Source organism: Nothobranchius furzeri, chromosome 12, assembly GCF_043380555.1.
Source record: "Nothobranchius furzeri strain GRZ-AD chromosome 12, NfurGRZ-RIMD1, whole genome shotgun sequence".
NCBI lineage: Eukaryota > Metazoa > Chordata > Actinopteri > Cyprinodontiformes > Nothobranchiidae > Nothobranchius > Nothobranchius furzeri.
Window position 1 is genome coordinate 59,105,607 of NC_091752.1, and position 24,098 is coordinate 59,129,704.

The 24,098-nt window shown below is 40.6% G+C and overlaps 1 protein-coding gene across 2 annotated transcripts in view; it reads right to left on the reverse strand.

Annotated features, from left to right (window-relative positions):
- Positions 1-654: 654 nt before the first annotated feature.
- zswim8 (zinc finger, SWIM-type containing 8) overlaps positions 655-24,098 on the reverse strand; it is a 103,826-nt gene continuing 80,382 nt past the window's right edge. For both annotated transcript variants that reach the window (XM_015945550.3, XM_015945549.3), the window contains 3 exons: positions 19,000-19,119; positions 12,526-12,704; positions 655-1,321 (listed from right to left, as the gene is read on the reverse strand). In XM_015945550.3, coding sequence (XP_015801036.3) covers positions 1,118-1,321; positions 12,526-12,704; positions 19,000-19,119 — 503 coding nt within the window. In that variant the 3' untranslated portion in view covers positions 655-1,117. The remainder of the gene's footprint in view (positions 1,322-12,525; positions 12,705-18,999; positions 19,120-24,098) is intronic.

The window sequence follows — 24,098 nt, forward strand, 5'->3', positions numbered from 1 at the left end:
TACATGGTTTTTTTGTAGCTCACTGGAATAACAAACTAAAAAAATGTTTGTGTTCTTAATCATTGTAGAAATATCCACCCACTCTACTATAAAGAGTTTAAAGAACAGTAGTTTCTAAAATTGAAGATTCTGGATTATTGAAAGGCAGTGTGTGTGTGTGTGTGTGTGTGTGTGTGTGTGTGTGTGTCACAAGAAGCTTTAAAAGTAAGATGTAAATTGGCATGTGTGTTTTTAAGCAACTTTTGTTTCACCAACTAAAGTTCCCCAAAGGAGAAGGTAAAGGTCTTCACGAAAACAGAGGTTCAAAGTCTGTTTTCCTGAACTTGTAAGATCAGTATGTTGTTACAAGTCGTCCTGTGATGTAAGTCCTCCTGACTGATGAGAAATGTTATCAAAACAAAATCTAAGAAGAAATTCACTTCTAAAACAAGATGTACACAACAATAAACAATTATTCTCAACATGGCTGATGAATCACTAAAATATTTTAGATGGCAGATGTGATGGACAGGCTTGAGCACCAGCATAACTCAAATAAGTCTAACTTGTTTGTTAACATCAATCTTCAGACATGCTAGAAATTCAAATTCCACATTCTTTTCCCATTCCACCCCATCTAATTCCATAAAAAGCATCAAAAGGATTACAGAAAAATACTGAAACATCAACCAAATTTTTATTTTAGTCCCATACTGCAAAGTAACTGATGGATAGAGAAAACGTTTTGGTGAGTGTTTTACAGCATCCATAGGATTGGAATAGAATGCAGCTTGATAATTAACCTCAATAAGCGATTTAATTCAAAGCCTAAATGAAACCTAAAGTTCTGAACATGCTGAGAAGATGGAACACCTTTAGTTTGGAGTACAAACAAAACAAAAAGTACACCGTTATTCACATTAACACACAAAAAGAATAGCAAATCAACAAAGGTCTGAAAGGGTGTACACACAAAAAGTTGTGGGTCAGGAACACAGGATTCACTGTAAGGAAGTGATTGCAAAGTTCAAACAGGAGTGCAAAGGCCCTTGATAAAGGAGGGCAACAGGAATGTGTTTAGCTCACTGAAGTGGCAGTAATAAAGCTGGAGGTTTTGGGCTCTTCCTTAGTGTGCTGTTCAGGGGGAGAATGTTGCCATCTCCAGGGATATGCGCTGCCACAGCTCCTTGGTTTGCTTGCCTCTCTTTAGATTCTGCAGCACATCGTTAAACTGCATCATTCCCACGGGCGTGAGGCAGAAAGCTCCTCGAGCACTGCGGATGATGTTGACAAAGTCATCGTAGTCAGCAGGTGTCAGATGAATAAGCCGGTGGTGGATATACTGAGGAGAAAGAGGAAGGCATATTCAAATATTCAGTTAAGATTTAGTTAAACCAGAAGTCTGATGAATTCCCCTGTGCCCTTTTTTTTAAGTATTTATTGTTAATATTAAAAATATGATGATGTAAATATTAGATGTATTTCAAATGGAATAATTAACTGAATTCAATACTATAAGTAGGTTCAATTGGAATGTTTGCTTTGTAAATTTCCTTTGAGATGACTCGTTGTGAATTGAGAGTCAAGACTATCCCATATTCCAGTTAGAACTGACAAAGCTCCTCAGGCGAGAAGTGAAATATCATCAAGAAACCGAAGAAAACCAGTTGCCCTTATTCAAACTTCTTTGGATTATCATGAACTAGATCAATGAGAACCTTCACCAGCATATGTCCAAGTAGTAGGATGATAAAATACACTGACTGCCTGCCCCCCCCCCCCCCCCCCCAAAAAAAAGTTTGGCTGTGGCGGCCTGGGTGCTTTCCGGTGTGCCTGGGTGGAGGAGGGGGGACTCCGCCCTCCCTCCCCTGGGCGCCCTGTGTCGGTGCCTCGGCTGCTGCTGCGGATCTTCTGCTATCGGGGCAGATGGCCCCCCTGATGGCGTTTCCTTTACTTAGCTTGTCTGGATCATCTGAACTCAGCCCATTGTGTTCTATTTTTTATCTATGTCCTTAAGCGTGTTTGTGTGTGCAATTTGATTAGATTTAAAGTTTGAACGACTCATCAAGGGGTAGAGAGAAGGGGTAACCAGAGTAGTTTCGGCTTGTTAAATAACAACAGACAGCTACAGCTTATAAGACTGACTCTCCCATATTCCAGTTAGAATTGACAAAGCTCGGCTAAGAAGCAAAACGTCTTCAAGAAACCAAACAAGTCCAGTTGCCTTCATTTGAACCCTTTTGGATTACCATGGCCTGGATGAATGAGAACCATCACCAGCTGTCATCCTGTCGGCCGGGAAGTAAAAGATATAAGGCCACATCTTTCTCCAGTAGTCTGCTCTGTGGTGCACACTCACAAGACTGGTTAGATCAGGATGGCCATAAAGATGTAAAAATCTGGACTCGAGAATTTATGGACACCTTATCTTTTAAAGTTGCAAACAATCATTTTACCTACCTGGGTCTGAATCTGACAAGAAATCCTCAATTACTATTTAAAACGAACTGTGCAGAGTTAGTTTCAAGACTTAGATACCACATTGAGGCATCGAGAATATTGCCTCCATATATTGCCTCCCCTGATTGGGAGGGTCAATGCAATAAAAATGGTTATCTTGCTCAGGTTTTTATATCCATTTCAGGATCTGGCCATCTACAGGGAGTGCAGAATTATTAGGCAAGTTGTAATTTTGAGGAATAATTTAATTATTGAACAACAATTCATGTACAGCTTGGAGTAAGACAACATGCATGAAGAGGATGATGTGGACAAAATACTCATTTGTCTAATAATTCTGCACTCCCTGTACTTAAGTGCTTCTTTTGCCTTTTGTATGGGGATTTTGGGTACACAGAATATCGAAAGTCCAAATACATAGATCAACTGCAGGAGGTGGTCTCGGACTTCCAAACTACAAGCAATATTCCTGAGCAGCTAACTGAATAAAGCACCCCCTCTCGGTTGCAGCTTGAAAGTCCCACTGATAGCAATACATGCCCTTCTCAAAAAATGAGCATATTGTGATAAAGTTAATTATTTTCTGTAATGTACTGATAAACATTAGACTTTCATATATATTAGATTTATTACACACAACTGAAGTAGTTCAAGCCTTTTATTGTTTCTAATATTGATGATTTTGGCATACAGCTCATGAAAATCAAAAATTCCTATCAAAAAATTAGCATATCATGAAATCGTTCTCTAAACGAGCTATTAACTTAATCATCTGAATCAACTAATTAACTCTAAACATCTGAAAAAGATTCCTGAGGCTTTTAAGAACTCCCAGCCTGGTTCATTACTCAAAACCGCAATCAGGGGTAAGACTGCCGACCTGACTGCTGTCCAGAAGGCCATCATTGACACCCTCAAGCAAGAGGATACGACACAGAAAGAAATTTCTGAACGAATATGCTGTTCCCAGAGTGCTGTATCAAGGCACCTCAGTGGGAAGTCTGTGGGAAGGGAAAAGTGCAGCAGAAAACGCTGCACAACGAGAAGAGGTGACCGGACTGTGAGGAAGATTGTGGAGAAGGACCGATTCCAGACCTTAGGGGACCTGCAGAAGCAGTGGACTGAGTCTGGAGTAGAAACATCCAGAGCCACTGTGTACAGGCGTGTGCAGGAAATGGGCTACAGGTGCCACATTTCCCAGGTCAAGCCAATTTTGAACCAGAAACAGCGGCAGAAGCGCCTGACCTGGGTTACAGAGAAGCAGCACTGGACTGGGACTTATTGTACATATCAAAGCAATTAGGGCCATTTTAATCATACTAATTAATAACTTCAATACATAACATAGTTTTTGTTACTTTCCTCCCTTTTAGTCATATATATTCCCCATGTGGCGTGATGGCGTCATCAATATGTAAATTTGCATGTGACATCATCTGGCGACATCTAGCGACTTTTGGGGGGGAACTTCAGCTACTTTCAGCCAAAAACAGTTGCCAACACTGGCAAGACCCAACACTCTGGATGAGCTTAAGGCCGCTATCGAAGCATCCTGGGCCTCCATAACACCTCAGTAGTGCCACAGGCTGATTGCCTCCATGCCACGCCGCATTGAAGTAGTCATTTCTGCAAAAGGATTCCCGACCAAGTTTTGAGTGCATAACTGAACATAATTATTTGAAGGTTGACATTTTTTGTATTGAAAACACTTTTCTTTTATTGGTCAGATGAAATATGCTAATTTTTTGAGATAGGAATTTTGGGTTTTCATGAGCTGTATGCCAAAATCATCAATATTAGAAACAATAAAAGGCTTGAACTACTTCAGCTGTGATTTGAATATGCATTACCTAATACCCTGTAAATGATTTGTTAATGTACTAAACACTTTAAAATGTATTCCTTTACAAATTATTTGTTCATCATTCTCTAAGACCTTGCAAATTATCTGTTAATGACTTACTCATCACTTATGACTGCGTTTGCAGTGATGCGGTTTGTCATGGTGAAGAGAGAGCTGAGCCGGAAAGCAAAGCTATGGTCACGAGCTTTGGGTAGTGACCAAAAGAACAAGATCGCAGATACAGACTGAAGTTTGTTTTCTATGCAGGGTGGCCGGGCTAGCCCTTAGAGATAGGGTGAGAAGCTCGGTCATCTGGAAGAGGCTCGGAGTAGATCCACTGCTCCTCCACATCAAGAGGAGCCAGTTGAGGTGGCTTGTGCATCTGATTTGGATGCCTCCCTGGTGAGGTTTTCTGGTCACGTCCAATCAAGAGGATACCAAAGAGACCAAGGACATGCGGGAGGGACTATGTCTCTTGGCTGGCCAGGTAATGCTTTGGGATTCTCCCAGAGGAGTTGGCCCATGTAGCTGGGGAGAGGGAAGTCTGGGCCTCTTGGCTTGGGCTGCTGCCCCCACGACTCAACTACAGATTAGCAGCTGAAAATGGATGAATGGAATTAAGCAAATTGTACATTGAAAAACTGAAACTAAAGTAGAGATTGCTGTCCAAAAACCAACAAGGCCATTTACAAATGAACTGCACTAATAATCTGAGTTGCATTGCACATATAGAAAATTACTGCAATGAACAGAACAATAGTAATTGTGGTATTAGCAACTGTGCACCATTAAGAAAAACAATTGGAGTGAATCATTTAAAACAGGAAAAACACACAATTCATTAACCATCTTATTACTAAATTTGAAGACAGCCTACAGATGCTAATGAGATGAGTGTGTTTGTCTCTGTTCGCATAATTGCTGTTAAGCATTCAAACCATTGTTTTTCTGTTTTACTTTATAGTTGTTTGAATGTTGTAAAGCTGCTTCCATACATTTTTTGGCATTTAACTAATTCCACAATTTTTCAGCTATTTACACAATTTTGGTATCAAAATGTTCAGATCGTCTACAGTCCGGATGTAGTGAAGCAGCGGAGCGAATACCGAGCCCCCATGGCGGAGCTGTACCAACGCAGAAATCGCCCAACGCTGGATTTTCCAGCCAGGCTGCAGGTTACCCTTCCTAATGGGGACAAGAAATGGCTTCTGTCTGCCTTAGCAGCGGAGAAATTCATCAAGGAACTGGCTGAGACCACCTAGCCGTTCGAGGGTAATATAATTTTCACTCTTTGCCCCTCCATGTTTGGGTTTGCCGTTGTTTGACTGCGTTGGCTCTGCGTGCCAACTTATACATGAACATTAAGTTTCCTACCAGGTTGAAAAGGACATGTACAGAACTCTGCCGATCGGTTTATTGTTAAATGACCCCTGCGCGGGAGCAGGAGAGCTATATGGAGAGGAAGAATTACAATATGCTGATTAGCTTAGCTTATCAGAGGGGATGTTGTTGTCTTTTGCAACAACTATTATATTTTCATTTTTTATTTTATTTTCTCTTCTCTTCCATTTTTATGTGCTGCGTTTGTGTACCTGTGGCTTTTGTGGAGCGTTTTGCTTATTTGCTATTTGTACTTTCATATGAGGGCTGTTTATTTCATGAACGGTCATGCTGAATTCTAATGATTCATCCGCACACAGCGGCGCATTAAGATTTGTTAGCTGGAATGCTAAAGGGTTAAATTCTCCTATGAAATGGAGAAAGGTTGTCAATCACCTAAATTTTTTAAATACCAGAATTGCATTTATACAAGAAACTCAAAACGGACAGATCACCTAAAACTGCGTTGTGGGTGGGTGGGGCAAACTTTCCACTCTTCATTTAATGGAAAGGCGCGAGGATAAGCCATCTTAATGCACAAAAATATCCCTCTAGCAGGTGGTGTCAGACCCCAATGGGCGTTATGTTATTGTTGTGGGTAAAATAGGAGGAAATAAAGTAGTTCTAGCCAATGTGTATGGGCCGAATTGGGATAATGAGGACTTTTAAAAGAAACTGTTCTTCTCACTTCCCAATTTGAACAGTGGCCAGGTTATCATGGGCGGTGATTTTAACTGCTGTCTTAACCCAGCATTGGATTGCAGCTCAGTTAACCCAAGTCCTATATCTAAATCAGCAAAAGCAATACAAATATTTATGCAGCAATATGGAGTTCTGGATGTCTGGCATCATCTGAATTCTGCCACAAAAAATTTTCTCTCTTTTCTCATGTACATGGAACCTTTTCACAAATTGACCTCTTTCTGGTAGATAAAAACTTCTCTCCTCAGTTAACCATTGTGATTATGCCGCTATAGTGATATCGGATCACGCTCCGGTTATTTTGGACATATCATTTCCGGATACTGCAATAATGCGTTCCCCCAGGCGTTTCAATTCTTCGCTACTTAATGATTCAGACTTTATTGAATATATAAATCAGAGTATTGATTTTTATATCTCTACCAATGTAACTCCAGATGTGATGGCAGCAACGATATGGGAAGCTTGTAAAGCCTTTTTAAGGGGGAAGATAATAGCATACACTGCTTATAAAAATAAGATAGTCTCCCAGAGGAGGCAGGCTCTTTACGACACTACATCAGAGCTGCAAATTATGTGTGAAGAGTCCCCATCGGCTGATCTAGTGAAAGAGCTTCTAATAAAGATGTCACGAACGTGCGTGCCTGGTGAGTGGAGCGGTGATCAGATGAGGATCCAAATGCGGGGAGGAACAAGGCGAACAGGTGAGTCCGTTTAACAAAGGTTTATTCGAACACACACGCTGGACACTGAAACAATGACACGACATGGAACACAGAACAGAAGGGGTTTAAATACAAGAGGAGAGGGAGCTATGGTGATTGGGAAACAAGAGGCAGGTGGGAGCAATTAACGGAGACACCGACTAAAACCTAAGAGAAGACAGGACAGGGCGTGACAAAAGAACTCTGAATTTGATTCTATGGCCACTGATGAGGCTGTCCAGTTAATCACCAGGACCAATCATAGTTATTACGAGTTTGGGGATAAGCCAACTAAAGTCCTCGCTCACTGGATCCGCCAGTCCTCTACTGGGCAGTGTATCTCGGAGATCTCTGGAATTGATGGGTTTTCCGCCAATCCCCAGAAAATTAATGATCGATTAAGGGACTTTTATTTGTCTCTTTATGCGTCTGAAAATTTGCCTGGTGACGCACATTTGGATGACTTTTTCAATGGACTGATGATCCCGACAGTTGCCCCAGATATTGCGGTGCACCTAGATAAACCATTTACTGCAGGTGAAATTAAAACTGCAATCATGTCCATGCAAAGTGGCAGGTGTCCAGGGCCCGATGGTTTTCCGTCGGAATTTTATAAGGCTTTTATTGACAAATTATCCCCCCTCATGCTTGCCATGTTTAAAGAGGCAGCTAAATCTGGAATCCTACCGCTTACCCTACGACAAGCTACAATTTCCTTAATTCCAAAAAAAGGTAAGGACCCTTGCTTCTGTAGTAACTACCGCCCTATTTCTTTACTGTGTGCAGATGTTAAAATCTGGGCCAAAATGTTGGTGAGATGCTTGGAATTAGTAATACCTTCAATTATTAATCCAGAACAAACAGGTTTCGTCAGGACCAGACATCCACACCATAATGTGAGACGCTTACTTAATATTCTGTATTCCTCTTCATCATCTGACACTCCGGAACTGGTCATATCTATGAATGCTGAAAAGGTTTTCGACCTGGTGGAGTGGCCCTATTTATTTTATACCCTAAAACGTTTTGGTTTTGGTCCCACTCTTATCTCTTGGATTAAACTATTGTATACTTCACCATTGGCACAAGTTTGTACGAATAATTATTTCTCAAAGCCTTTCTCCCTAGGTCGCGGGACTCGCCAGGAGTGCCCTCTCTCTCCATCTGTGTTTTTTTGCCATGCAAGGCATTCAACGTGGTGGCTGTGACAACAGAGTGTCGTTGTATGCGGATGTTCTATTGATCTTTATGTCGGACCCAGATAACTCCATGTCTCCAATTCTATCTTTGCTGAGGGACTTTGGACAGAAATCCAGATATAACTTAGCTTAACTTTGATAAAAGTGAGATCCTTCCGATTAACTCAGCTGCGACGGCATACCCACTTTCTAGTCTGCCCTTTAAGGCTGTCCCGCAAAGTTTTAAATATTTGGGTATCCATATAACCAAGGACTTCTCAAAACTTTTTAAAACTAACTTTGACCATCTGTTGGAGCAGTTGGCTCAGGATTTGCAGCGCTGGTCTATGCTGCCTCTTTCTTTAGCAGGAATGATTAGCTGTATTAAAATGAACTTCTTGCCAAGATGCCTGTATCTCTTTCAATGCAACCCGGTGTTCATTCCACAAAATTTTTTTCAGACTCTTGACAGTTCTATTTCGCAGTTTTTATGGAACAAAAACCTCCCAGAATGCGCAAGAGCCTTCTACAGAAAAGTAAGGACCTGGGGGGCCTTACCCTTGCAAATTTTCAGTACAAATACTGGGCTGTTAATATACATACAATGCTATTTTGGTGTCAGACCAAATCTACAGAGCCAATTTGGCAGCGACTGGATGAGACCACAACTGACTCTGCCTCTTTGCTCTCTCTCCTGTATCTCCCTTCAAATGTTAGCCCGCATTTGTACACTAGCAATACTGTAGTTAAAAACTGTCTTAAGATTTGGTCTCAAATGAGGAGTCATATTAAAACCCAGGGTATACCTTTGCACTCACCGTTTGACCAGAATCCACTTTTTCCTCCATCCCTGTTAGATAAAACTTTTGTGGTATGGAGGAGCCATGGGCTGATCCATGTGAAGGACTTTTTTGTGGATGGCGTTTTGGCCTCATTTACACAGCTGTCGCTTAAATACCAACTGCCACATTCACATTTTTTCCGGTATCTGCAGGCCAGGGACTTTATCAGAAAATATTTTATGGGTTTTCCCATTGTACATGTGAACACTATGCTAGATGATATGATGGAGATTAAATCCTCGCAGAAAGGAGCGATATCCAAACTTTATAATTTTCTTCTCTCCATGTTTGTGGCGCGATCTGATCACCTCCGTGTTGCTTGGTCCGAGGAACTTAACATGGAGATTAATAACAGCCAATGGGAATCAGCCCTAAGGCATATTCACTCCTCCTCAATTTGTGCAAGGCACTGCATACTTCAGTGTGAGGTAGTACATAGGATTCACTGGTCCAGAAGCAGGTTGGCTCAAATATTTCCAGGTACAGACTCCAACTGTGTAAAATGCAATCAGGGTCCAGCTAATCTTACCCATATGTTTTTAACTTGCACTGCCCTGTCAAAATTCTGGGACTCTACTGTTAATTCACTCTCACTTACTGTGTCTTGAAGGGTTCCACGATCCCCACTGACGGCTTTATTTGGGGAACTACCTGCTGGTCACTCCTTGCCATCTCACTTTGCTGATCTGGTTGCCTTCTTTACGTTATTGGCAAGGCGAGTTATCCTGATGAGTTGGAAAGACCCTCACCCACTGACCCACTCTCGCTGGATTAAAGATGCCCTCTATTTAATGAAACTAGAGAAAATAAGGTTCATCCTGAGGGGCTCGGAAACTGACTTTGCCAAAATTTGGAGGCCGTTCCAAGACTATGTGACTTCTGTGACACTCGACATGGACACTTAACCTCAGCCTTGTAGAGCTACCGCCGGCATAGCCACACGTTGGTTGCCTATTTGTTACCGCAGCGCATAAGTGTTTTATTTTTATTTTATTTCTTTATTTTTTATAATAATTTTTCTTTTCTTTTCTTTTATTTTAGTGTGTAGGTATGTGGATGTGATGTAACTGTGGAAAAAGTTATAAATAAATCATATACAAAAAAAACCTTTCAGATCGTTCAGCTTATGCCGGCTATACTTTATACTTTTTGAGATATTCAGCTTTTTCTGCGATTTTTGGTCCCATTGGAATACATGGGAAATCCTTCAAATCCTCTGATTTTTCACAAAATCCTTTCAGCTCTTTGAACGTTAACAAGTTGGGCAAACTTTAACCTAGAGACTTCATTCAAGCATTAAAGCAGTCACAAGACTTTCAGTTAATTCCGTATGACTCCATTGGTTAATATCTTCTACGGTTTGTCTACAATCACAGTCTACATTTTAGGTACATTTTAGAAACGTTCAGAAATTTCACCTCCTCCTACAGAGTGAAAGTATAAGTTAGCTGACCTGACTTTGCTCCACTTCAGGCACTCTCCTGAGAGAACCGTAGGTCCAATCAAAATGAGACTGACGGACATACCTCCATTTTGAGGTATAATTTGTGAAGCTACTCCAAAAAGTTTGGTTGTCGTGTTCATTTCTTAGAGAATGTTTGAGATTATGTTTCTGTCTCCCACACTGACAAAGTCATGTGACCTTGAGTTAGGGCCAATATTCTTTAAAGATTCTTTAACAGAGAGTTGTCTCATACAACCACATCTTTTGTAGTTCAGGCTGTCGGAGAACTTCCTTTGCCTCAACGAAAACAAGACCGGTGCCATTCTTTTTAACCCAGTCAATCCAAAGCATACGCCTGGTGACGTCCCTCTACCATTTACAAATTTGAAAACATGTGTAACCAGTCTAGGAGTGAAACTTGACTCATCTGTCAATGAGTTTACAAATTAACGCTACAGTCAGGTCTTGTTTCTTTCAACTTTGTCGTATCTCACGTTAAAAGTCAATAGTCAAACTACCACGTTCACGCCTTCGTCACCTCACGTTTGGACTATGCCAACTCAGTCCTTATTGGTGTCAGTGTCTCAGCAACTGAGCGTCTTCAGAGAGTACAGAATGTAGCGGCTAGATTCCTGACAAACACCTCTAGATGCTGTCACCTTTCACCTGTCCTTGCACGCTTGCACTGGCTGCCAGTTAAATATCGTACCCGGTCTAAGGTCTTAACCTTTGTTTACAACATCCTGAATGGTCAAGCCCCTGCTTATCTGTCAGAACTGCTCAAGCCTTATGTTCCACCAAGAACCCTGAGATCAGCAGATCACTTGCTTTTATGCATCCCAAAAATGAAGTACAAATCACGTGGGGAGCGGGCTTTTGCGTTCGCTGCTCCTAAACTTTGGAATGCTCTTCCCCTTAGTGTTCGACAGGCCCCAGAACTGGGTCGATTCATGTCTGTACTGAAGGCCTACTTCTATTATTTAGCTTTTGATCAATGACCAAGCTTTTATTGTTTAGAATTTTCCCTGTTGAAATGTGCTAACCTTTTAGCATCACTGTATGTTTTATTATGACTTTGTTTTTACTCTAGTATGTTTCTTTTAAATTTTTAGGTTATCCCTTTTATCTCTTTTATGATCTTTATCTTGTTTTTATCTTGGGGTTTTCCTTTTATTACTACTGTACAACACTTTGGTCAGCTGTCATGCTGTTTTTAAATGTGCTTTATAAATAAACTTGGTATGGTATGGTATGGTATGGTAGTACATTAGTGATTTTCTCAAAAACAGTAGGTTTTATGTCACCTTCGAAGGGATGTTTTTGGTTTTTCTGTAAGTATTACGATTTTTGTGCTACGAGCCTCAAAAGGAGGAGAGATCCTGATATTATTAACATGAAACACATGTTAAAGAAACAGATTTTCTCCTCCGATCGTCTTCAGACAGCTAAAATGTTTGCCTTCTGTGCCAGCTTTCCTCCATTATAGAGAAGACTTGAGTGGCTCACAAACAGCGGAAATGTTCTCATATCTTCTAAAAGATTCATTGTAGACACACAAAACTTCACAAAGATGACCACCAAAGCCTTCTGCCGCTCACACTTTTAGAAATTTTCAAATCCGAGCTGTACAATTCAAATGGCGACGCGTTCTTTGAGAGCTGCAAGCTGAAATCTGAGTGAGCAGATGAAAGTAACCACATGCAGTTCACTCGTTAACTGTTAATGTAAGCAATTAAGAGACTCATATGTAATACCTTGGTGCTGTGCAATATTACTGTATTGGATCAGTCTGTATTTGTTAAATAAATAAAAATGTATTGTTTGGGTTATATTTTTAACTATTCTATTTGTCACTGTGCAATAAATATTACCATTGAAATTACAGAGTGATTATTTCTTTGTTAGTGGGCAAAATAACAAAACAGCAGGGGGTCAAATAATTCTCCCCGACTTTGTGCCAGTCAACCAACTAATGTAATTTTAAGTGTTGCACCTGAAGGTAGGCCTGTTGGCAGCGCTGAACAAGTTGATGGAAGGCAGGTGTTCGGAGATGGGCATGAACGTGAGCTGGATTTAGCCGCTGCAGAGCTTCCATGATGATCTCCTGCAGGACAAATGGGCTGAGGACTCCCTTTGCTGCTCCAACACAGAACTGGTAGACATAGTTCACTCCTGACAGGAAGAAAAAGAAAAGGGAACAATATTAGAAGAGACTATAACAATTGATAGTGGGTGTAGAACAAAGAGCAATATTTGTGACCCCAGTAACCTTTACTGAAAAAGCAAATTAGTTCATTTAAGTTTCTCCAAAGATTCAATCCATCTGGTTCAAGCAGGTTCTCGGAAAGCATTTCTGCTACTCAAAATTGCTCAACTTGAGTCTGCGTTTTAACTGCTTGCATGGTTTTTTCCTTTACAACTAAGAAATGGCTCTAACATCTGGGCATGTCATAGACAAGGGGAGACCCTATACAAAACACAAAAGTAGTGCTAGGTGATTTTTACATGACACAAGAACACAACACAATACAACAAACATAATGGTGGATGTGGTAGCGTTGTTGAACATTAGTAAGTAAGTAAGTAAATTTTATTTGTATAGCTCTTACCGCAGACATAGAATCACAAAGTGGTTCAGATAGATTAAAACATAATAAAACTGTCATAAAATCATAATGATCTCAAAACATAAACAGATTAACATCAGAAATAATTATGTCATAAAATTAAATAATTTCCTAAACAATCTGGTTTATGGAAAGATGATTACAAATTTGAGTTTAAAAAAAAAGAAAATAAGATTTAGGTAAAAGCAGCTTTAAATAAAAGGGTCTTTAGCTGTTTTTTAAGTGTCCAGACTGTCAATATACTACGTAAGGATAAATGAAGATCATTCAAAAGTCGGGGTGCAACAGTATGGGAGGAGCAATCACCTTGACTTTTATATCTGGTCTTTGGAACTTCTAGAAGGTTCTGGTGTGTGGACCTGAGGGCTCCAGTTGGAGCATAAGGCTCAGTACAGTAATATAGGGAGCAGCTTGACCATGTAGAGCCCTGAAGGTTATAGTCAGGATTCTAAAATGAACTCTAAAGTTAATGGGTAACCAGTGGAGAGACATTAGAATAGGAATGGTGTGCTCTTCTGTTTGCTCCAGTTAGGAGCCTTGCTGCAGAGTTCTGGACAAACTGAAGGCAGTCAAGGGCTTTTTTGTTAAAACATGTCAAAAGTGTGCTACAGTAATCTAGACGGGAGGACATAAAAGCATTGATAACCATTTCAAGTTCATGTTTTGACACCAACCTTCGCAGTTTGGAGATAATTCTTAAGTGATAAAAACAGTTTTGGACCAATGTTCTTGAGTGGCCTTCAAGAGACATTGATGGGTCAAAAACAAAACCCAAATTCCTCAAGTTTGTCTTGGCGGCAGACGATAAATGACCAAGTTTTAGACTAATCAGGGAAACCATGCTCTCAGGGGCAATGATCAGACATTCGGTCTTTTCAGAGTTTAACTGAAGAAAGTTATCTTCCAGCCAGCTGGTGATAGCTGATAGACACTCTAGTAGTTCAGACAATTTATATAACTCTGATTCCTTAAAAGAGCAGTACAGCTGTGTGATGGAATTTGGATGTTTTCTGTTCAGATGTTTTGCCCTCTAGTGGTCACACTTGTTTTAATCTGATACTACCCATGCCTTCACAAGTTGTTAAATGGCATCATCTGTGTAACGTGATGGAGGAGCTATTCCACCAAAGGTTATTTACCCTCTCTCCTCAGATATCTCTGACACAGAACTAATCTGCATGAGATATTGCTCAAGGTCATGCATTTGCTCCTAAAACTGTTAGGGATGCACCGATCAGGTTTTTTGCTGCCGATCACGATACCGATATCAAAGAATGCTGATCACCGATACCAATCATGTGGATTGGCCAGAAATTTTCTACATTATAATGAGTGCTACAAACTACATAATCTGGGAATAAAGGAAATGTAACCTAATCTAAAATGGTCTGTATTAGGGTTGTCACGGTGTGAAAATTTAACCCCACGGTTATTGTGACCAAAATTACCACGGTTTACGGTATTATCGCGGTATTTTTTTTAAACGTGCTACATTTTCACACAATTAAATAAACCCTGTATGTCAGGAAATATTGTCTCCAGTTTGTGTCTAAATTTAGCCTAAAATGTGTTATTTTGTAATTATGTTGTTTATTTGTTTACATTTTTCCCGTTTAGTCTTTAAAATACCAATATTTGCCCATAACTTCTTATTTTATGTCTGTTTGATATCATTTTAAAAATATTAGATCAGATACTCAGTACTCGAGTAGCCTTCTAATCAGATACTTTTTTACCCTTACTTGAGTAATAAACCCTATATCAGGAAAATATTGTCCTCGGTTTGTGTCCTTCCAGTGAGCTTTGCAGATGTGGGAAAATGTCATCAGGCAGTAATCATTGTTAAATTCATAATTATTCTCGGAGAGAGACCAACTCTTATCTGCCCCTGGGAGCCCCGTAATGCATAGCGTCATTTCAACATGGGGGTGTCCGCAACACGGTTTATATGCAGGTAGCGGCGCTGCGGCTGCTTTATATAGCGACTCGTTGCATTCTCCCTCAACCCAAATCCTCGGATCACGCATTTTAGCTAAAACGCTAACGTTAGCTTGCCTTGCATTGACTGTAGAGTTGTGGGTGATGGTCACGCAGATGTGTCATGAGATTTGAAGCGTTGCTGCCATTCACAGACACTTTTTCTGCACGTGCTGCAATCAGGATAACCGTCTTCTATAAACAATCCCTCGGCATTCTTCAAATATCCAAAAGATGCCCGTACTTCCCACTTTGTCTTCTTTGAGGGATAAAAAATGTCCTCCTGAGCACTGCCGTCTCCTCCTTTGGCCATTATTTCTGCTTTAGCTTCAAGTTTTGGTTGTAAACAACAAAGCGTGCATGTGCCGCCTGCAAATTCAGCAGATGATACGGTGGCCGGTAAGGGTCACCGCACGGTAAACCCACCGAGATAATATAGTTTTTTTTTAAAACAAGACGGTTATTATTATTGTCAACTTTTTTTACCGGGGTTTACCGCTACACTGGCTACCGTGACAACCCTACCTGATCGGTCTACTTTGATCTATTTTGAAAACTCCGATCAAAACTGATAGGGGCGCTATCGGCTGATTGGGATCAAATGCCGATCCATCGGTGCATCCCTAAAAACTGTTTCCCTTCCAGCTAAAGAGAAGAATGAAGACAAAGGACTCTTTCTTTTTAATAAATCAGAAGAACTCTATTTTTAACAAAGCTAATCAAACAAAGTGTTAGTCAATAATAAAATGTGAACCAATCTGTGAAATGAAAATATTAATTACTTGATATTATAATCCTATAGAATATAATAAGTAATATACCTTTAAATATTCCCACTAGACACTGATCACACATAATGTAAGAAGTCACATGACACAATGCTTTTACTGATCCATTCAGAACCTTCCAGGTCTGATGCGAGGCGTGGTTTTTGTGGTGCTTGGTAAAGCTGTCCCTTTTTGATTCAACCGTAAATCAAAACATCCAAATTATAAAACTGTTCAAAGCTTTCGAGAGAAGTTGTCGGAGTGGCCAATCTGTAACTTTCCTCTTCAGCCGAAAGAACCTGATGATAAGCTGGATAAAATTTGTTGCTGTTCCACCTGCTGCAACAGTTCCTTTCAGAATAAAAGCTGAATCATCACGACCCCTTTTTGGGTCTCGCTAGATGCCAATAAAACTGTCGTGACCTGGGAGTATCTCAAAGATAGGACTGGTCGGCAGCCGTAGGGATGGGTACCTTTGACAAATGTGAAGAAAAGAAAAAGAAAAGTGAAGATTCACACCTCTACTGATTTTCAGCCTCACGATACGCTGAGGTGAATATCGGACCAGTTAGATATTTTCCACCTCACGGGGGTAAAAAAAAACTCGTCTTGTGTGCACTACTGAGCTAATGGCTGAGCTGAAATATTTTAGTGGCCAATCAAAGCGCGAGTAACATGAGCCCGGCTCACCCAAAAGGGTGGTAGCAGTTTTTCTGTAGGACTGAGAGGAGATGCAGTAAGATCAGAGACAGACAGGACAGAAAAATAGTCACATAAAAACAAAACTAAGTGTCTGAAAAGGAAAATGTAGGTAGATTTTTCCCACTATATGATTTTAACTTTCTAAAGCAACAATTTATAAGCTTGAGCTGATGCCTAAATGGCAACAGCCATGAAACTCAAAACAAAAGTTGTAGTGACCTTAAAGGTTAAAAGGTCATCTTTAAGAATGGTATAGAATTGAATTGTGAATCCTTTGTTGGTCTCAAGATGATGTTCGTGGGCTGTTTTTCCAAGAACTCTTCATCAAAGCTAGAACAGTTGATTTTGGGAACTGGTTGGGAAAGTAATATGAAGTCAGGTCAAACTGACAAAGACGATATCAAGACGACGAAAGACACTGTTATACGTAAGGGCAACGTAACCATTGTTTAGTACAGAGGTTTTCTTGCCAGAGGCTAATTAGCAAACCTAGTCCTTGGTTGAGATACAATCAAATAACAGCATTTATAAAATTCATCACCGCACACACGCACGCACGCACGCACGCACACACACACACACACACACACACACACACACACCTAATCAAAGTAAATAAATATGTTTAGCTAATAAGAAACATCAGTGTTCACAAGTTTGTTTTTGTTTCAGCACGTTTCATGTTCTATTGTTTGTGTGAGTGCATGCACATGATGTGCATGAATGGAGAACTGCATAAAAGATTAGTCCGGGGGCTTCTACTCTGATGGCTGTCTGATGTGTTGATGCTGATTGTATTAAAGGCCCCCAGTACTGTTTGAAAAGACAGAGTGAGATAGTGACTTGTGCATTTTGAAAATGGACTGCAGTACTTAAATCTGACCACACGACCACATTCTTACTTCATTTTTATATCATGCACCTTTAACAAGAGGTTTGGACACACTAGAGAAAAATGAGATCTCCTGAAAATAAGATTACTTTGCTGAGAGCAGGTCTTGTTGTAGAGCTGTGTGCACTGCACATTCTTGATGTTAGCGTCTCTCTCTCTCTAGCCATTTTTACAAAACAATGCAGTAATTTTGCCACAATGCTGAAGCGGCATCAGGGAACCTTAGGTTGTTTATAAGTGGTCAGACCGTGGCGGTAATGTTATTTATAGTAATTATAGCACCCCCTATTGTTAGATGAAGCTGAAAATCTAAATATACACACTTAAACTATGATCAGTAGAATTTGATGTATTTCATTAACATGCTAGGTAGTACTGGAAATGCTAACATTTAATTTGTACTAAATTTTCCTCTGGGATTAATAATGTATTTTTGAATTTGAATTTGTAACACTGTAATGGTGACATATCTATTTTATTATGTACGGAATAGCAATAATCCAGTCTAAAATTGTATTCCAAAGATAGAAGCATTTGTAAATTACATACTACAATGGCTTGCCAAAAAGCAACAAACAGGTAGCTACTACAGCTCTGCCTCATACCACTGCAGGCTGAAGACATCCACAAATTAATGAGATGGTGGGGATTTTTTTTTCCACTTGTAGAGTTTAGTTATTCGTATTTTCACAATCATCGTGTTTCTTTTTTTGGGAACCCCAATTGATCGTGCTACCCGCTAGCATCAGCAATAGCCTATCTGCTCGTTGTTTCTTTGCCTTTTACAACGGTTTAGGTCTTTGCTGGTTTTCCTCCACGGCACATAGATTCCCCTGTAATGTGCCAGTAAGAAGTGTTCAGACTGTGGTGCACAAATTTTGGGACAGCAATAGCTCAGGAAGGTCGTCCAGTAAGGTTACAGGTTCAATACCGGCTCTGACCAGACAATGCTGCAGTTGTGTCTGGGCGCCTCAGGGCACATTGTAGCTTACCGTATACCCACTAGCTTGTGAATGTGTTTGCTGTGAAGCACCTCGAGGGATTGTAGAACCCTAAGAAAGTTCTATACAAATACAGGCCATTTACCATTTAACAAAGCCTCAAAACAGTTAGTTAATTGAGAAATGTAGTTAATCAAACCACTCAAAACTTTCAAGGATTTGTTTCAGCCCTAATCTTATTCAATGTATTTTTATTCATGTTCAGCACTTTGGAAACATGAAGTGCTAAATAAATAAAAGTTGAGTTGAGTTTAAAATGGCTACACATTACAAAAAGTGACCAGAAAATAAAATAACAGCAACAATGCTCCAAGCTTCACAGCACTCAAACAAGAACAAACTCAAAGCCATTACTTCAATCTGAGAAACAAAGATGGAAAATCACAGAAAACAAAAATCTCACATAACAGAGCTACAGTTACAAGTTGCCACCTTGTATAGCACTATTCTACAACAGCTTTCTTACTATGTGGGAGAATAATCTCAATAAAATTAACTCACCTAGCCTTGAAGCTAGTCCCAACAGCCATTTGACATCTTCTGTGTAAGGGGGGCTCCTGGAGAAGTTGTTGGGATGGTCATTGTGCGCCCTCCTCCCCAGCATCTCTAGTGCCAACATGCCTTCACACAAAATTACAGAGATCCGATTTTCATCACCAACATCACCTTCATAAAGAGCTTTCAAACAACCACATGCAAGAAAAAGCACTGTAGAAAACAAAGGTATTAACAGAAAAAACATTTAAGTTAAAAAGTAAATCCTAATTAAAGCAAGCACAATAAAAGTATTAAAAGCTAATAAAAACAAAAACAGCTTGGACACTTCCTGTGAGGTTATCGGAATCGGAACAGAATCAGAACCTTGAGTAAAAATGCATGCCTCCATCTTAGATTTAATCTATGATGACGAACAGCAAACAGACACTGTTCTGCTGACAAGAAAGTGCACGAATCATAAATAGTGCTCCCTCTGATACTGTAAACCAGTGTATCCCAACCCTGGTCCTCCATGCACACTGTCCTGCATGTTTTCCATGTTGCGTTTTTAAACACCAGTGTTTCCCTGCTGACACACACATGACTTAAATGAATGAGTGATTAACAGGCATCTTCAGCACTTGATGTCCTCCTAAGAAGCCAATGTAAATCAGGTGTGCTGAAGCAGAGACATGGAAAACATGCAGGAAAGTGTGCCCTGAAGACCAGGGTTGGGACATACTGCTGTAGACCACACCATTTTTTTAAACACGCCAAAAATAAATTGGACTCTCTGGTGCTGTGCACAGATGGTTCACATCTCATCTCACAGACAGAACTTTAATGGTAAGTTTAGACACCTGTTCCTCTAGGCTTCATAGGATTACATGTGGTGAGTGTCTCCTCATCACAAGCTTCGGTGTCTCCTCATCACCAGCTTAAACAAACAATTTCAAGATACTGTATTGGCAACAGGCATAAGGGATTCGGATCTGAGAGACGGAGAGCTGATTTATGCTTTTGGCCAGGGAGATTTTGGCCGTTTGATGCTGATGGCAGCTTGGTAACAGACATCCACAAACAATTAAGACACATTTTCGCCTAATTTATTTACTGACAACCCTAAAAATAATCTGGTAAGTCACTCAACCTGGAGGTAAGTGGAGAAAATTTAGAAAGTTACCAAAACTATATTGATGAAGTTTTTGAGGTTTTTGTTATGGGCCCAAAGAAATCAGCAGCTGACACAGAAACACCTAGGACCAAGAGGAGCCGTCCTCAGGACTCACCCGAGGCCTCATTTCCCCATAAGGACATATTAGAATTATTAGATTCTATTGATAAACGGCTTCTGGGATTTGAGGGGCGACTCCACCTGCTTGAGGTTCTACATCAGGAGTTCCAGAACCTCCGAGAATCTCTGGAATTCAGCCAGGAGAAGGTTGAGCGGCTCGCTGCTGAGATCGAGTCTCTGCGGGAGTCTGTTTCTTCCCTGGAAGAGGGAGTGAAGCGGATCACTCAGGACAACAAGATTCTGAAGGAGGCGGTTTTGGACCTTCAGGCCCGTAGCATGAGGGATAATTTGGCGTTCGCAGGCCTGCCGGGAGGGGCGGAGAACTGCAAACAAACAGTCAAGAACTTTCTCCAGACCCAAATGAAGGTACTGGTTTTCAATTTTCAAGAAACTCCTGAAGACCCTGCTCTTCAGAGAGCATCTTCTTAACTAGCACCCTCCCTGCACCCGTCCCCCCTCTCTACCGTCCACTCCCTTGTTCCCTCCTCTCCATGATTGATGTCAAGTTGTTGTTTTTAGCCTCAAGGGCTACATGCCGATTATCACTTGTAAGTCGCTTTGGACAAAAGCGTCTGCTAAATAAATAAACATACCCGGAGAAACGGTACAAAACATCACCTTTCACCGGGTGCATCGCCTTGGAGCTAAAAGAGTGGACAGCAGAAGACCTTGTCCCATCGTGGCTAAATTTGAATATCTTAAGCAGAAGGATCTTGTTAAAAGCCACGGAAGAAAGCTCAAAGGAAAAGACTTCAGCGTGAATGACCAGTTTTCTAAGGAAATCCTGGATCGGCACCGAGTCCTCTCCCCGATGCGCAAAAAGTTTATCCAGGATGTGAAAAGGGCTGTCATCTCTGTGGATAAGCTTTATGTGGACAACAAACTCTACAAGGTGCGAGGAGTGACAGACTGGCTGTATTTGCCCAACATCAGGTCACACATTTATTATTCTTATCAGGATTCACTGGGTTTGAGCACATCAGGATTAAATAGCTGCTAGATCCGTGTTCTAGATGAGATCACCTGTTCGTCACCATCTCACAACCCTATCACCTTTTCTTTTTAGTTCTTCTTTAATCTTTATAATTATTTCCTTTCCTCTTTTTATCTGCGTCTGGACCTTTACATCTGTATGGCACAACCACGCAACTTTCCAACACTGCGTTAGCTTAAGCACGCGCACATGCGCATACACACACACACACACACATATTAAATCTACAGCACAATATCAAAATTTATGAATCTCATAATACAACCACAACCACTGTTGGGTCATTATTATTATTATTATTATTATTTATTTTCTGTTATTTATTAACATATTATCTTACACATTTAAGTACTCATTCCATCTCATTCACATGAAGGCGCCATATTTTAGCTACTCACACACACATCTATGGGTGCACTAAGGTTTGTCTCATGGAACGTACATGGAGCTGGCTCCATAGAGAAAAGAATAAAGATTTTTGATCAGCTAAAGAGAGTGCAAGCAGACGTAATATTATTACAAGAGACTCATAGATCTGCCACATCCGCAGATGAACTTAAAACACCTGAGTTTCCCAGCATGTTCTCTGCCTGCTATAACTCTAGGCAAAGAGGTGTAGCTATTTTAATACACAAAAACATCAATTTCACAGTATTGGAAACAGTCTCTGATCCAGAGGGTAGATTTATAATGTTAAAAATATCTGTACAGAATCAAAGCTTATGTATCGTCAGCATTTACTGTCCAAATATTGATGACCCTTCATTCTTTCATTTTTTTCTCTGCACTCTCCAAACACTTGGACTGTCCACTTATACTTGGAGGTGATTTTAATTTTTGGATGGATACTTTAACAGACTGGCTCAGTACAGCTGGGACTCAGCGCAATTGGCAATCCACTAATATATTTAAACAGTACATGAATGATTATGGGCTTTGTGATGCATGGCGATATCTTCATCCTAACCGTAGAAAGTATACTTTTTTCTCACACGTCCATAACTCTCATTCACATTTGGATTTTTTTCCAGTCAGCAGCTCATTGTTGGCTGACATTTCAGATACTGAGATACACCCCATAGTTCTCAGCGACCATGCTCCTGTTTCTTTAACTCTGGTAAATAAGAAGATAATCCCACCGAGCAAAAACTGGAGGTTTAATACATCACTGCTTAAAGACAAAGGTTTTATAGAATTTTAAAAAAAGGAGTGGGCCGGGACTTGTTGGTGAAACAGTAGGAGCTGGAGCGTCCGACCCCCGACAAGCTACTCAAACCCGTGTGATGATGGGGAAACTTCTGAATTATGTTAACAAAACACGGATAATGAACGCAGCATGACTTAAAGGTACCATACTTTTGGACAATCAGAAAATAATGTTTTTTCCCAGATGTCTCGCTTGAATTACTCAAGAGGCAAAAAACTTTTACTGCGGTGAAGAAAGCATTGGCCTCTCTTTCCATCCCTTCTCTGAGGTATGGAATTGTCCCTCTGCGCCTCTCGAGGGGAGCGGGGGCTTTTCTGGTCGCAGTCTCCCTGGGGTTCCTGTGTTCTGGGGCAGCTCCTGGATCTCTGGGACTTGGAGCTCCCTCCGTCTCCTGCACATCTTTAGGGGGCAGATCTGTGGCCCCTCACACTCTTGGGCACGTTCAACACAGGTCTTAAGGCTATGGTGGGCACTTAATGCACTGTGATTTATTATTGTGTGACTGTTCAGTTAAACAATGTTGATTATATATTTCTTCATCAAGTTGACGCAGTGATAGCTTGATCTTGTTGTATTGTTGTTGTGTCCCATTTTTTTTCTTGTCTCTTTCTGCAGGTCTAGAAGCAGATTCTTGTTCATCATTGTTTATTTTTCTGTGAAGCACTTTGGTCGGTTTTATGCTGTTGTAATGTGCTACACAAATACAGCTGCCTTGCCAGTCATTATTAGCTAAAGCTCTTCCGTTTTGTTGGTCCAGTTTTAACCTGTTAAAATGCTAATTTGGTTTAACGTTACAGATTAGAGGTCTGTGGCGTTCAGACAGAGATGGATGGACGGACGGACAGACAGACAGATGACAGCAATCTTACTATTTAAGGATTAATATAGTTACTCAAGATGACCCTAGCTAATATTATTGGTGAGACATAGCTTAGCAGGACTTTTTTTCTTCTCTCCTCTCGCTTTTTGTTTGATTTTGTGATTGTGTTGTGACTATGTAACACACGAAGGAGCACGAAACACAACGCTACCCTGTATGGCTGACGTGGCAGGAGCAGCTCGCTCATCTGGAGCTTCTGTGTTTGCTAAACCTCGTCTAAAACCAGATATATATATACAACTACGGATGGTAAAATCATTGTGGTAGATGAATTTCTACACTTTATTTCTGTGAAACTAAAGACTAAGCCACGATGAGATTGTCCTGTTGGCCGTCAACACATTTGACTCTGACTGGATTGAGACATCAAAGAAGATGCTCTTTGAGCTCTGCTCAACCACACAGCATACTAAAGGTGGGAAAAATGACAGATTCTAAGATGCATCGCGATTCAGCCGTGCATGATTCCGCATCAATGCAGCAACGTGACATAATGAGATTTTCTCCCTATGTCTATGCGAGGACAATAAAGTTTTGAGGTTTTACAATTACTTCTGGGGGCAGAGTTGCAATGACATGCGCACTGCGTTGCCCTAGTGCCAATTTAAAACAGAAAAGGCTGACAGGGATACAGGGCGAACATTACCAGTAATCAAAGATGTACCTGTTACATTTATATCGGATGTCTGGGCTAATTTTGGTTTTGGGATCCTGGATGTGAAAGAATCACTTAACACAGTATTTGTTT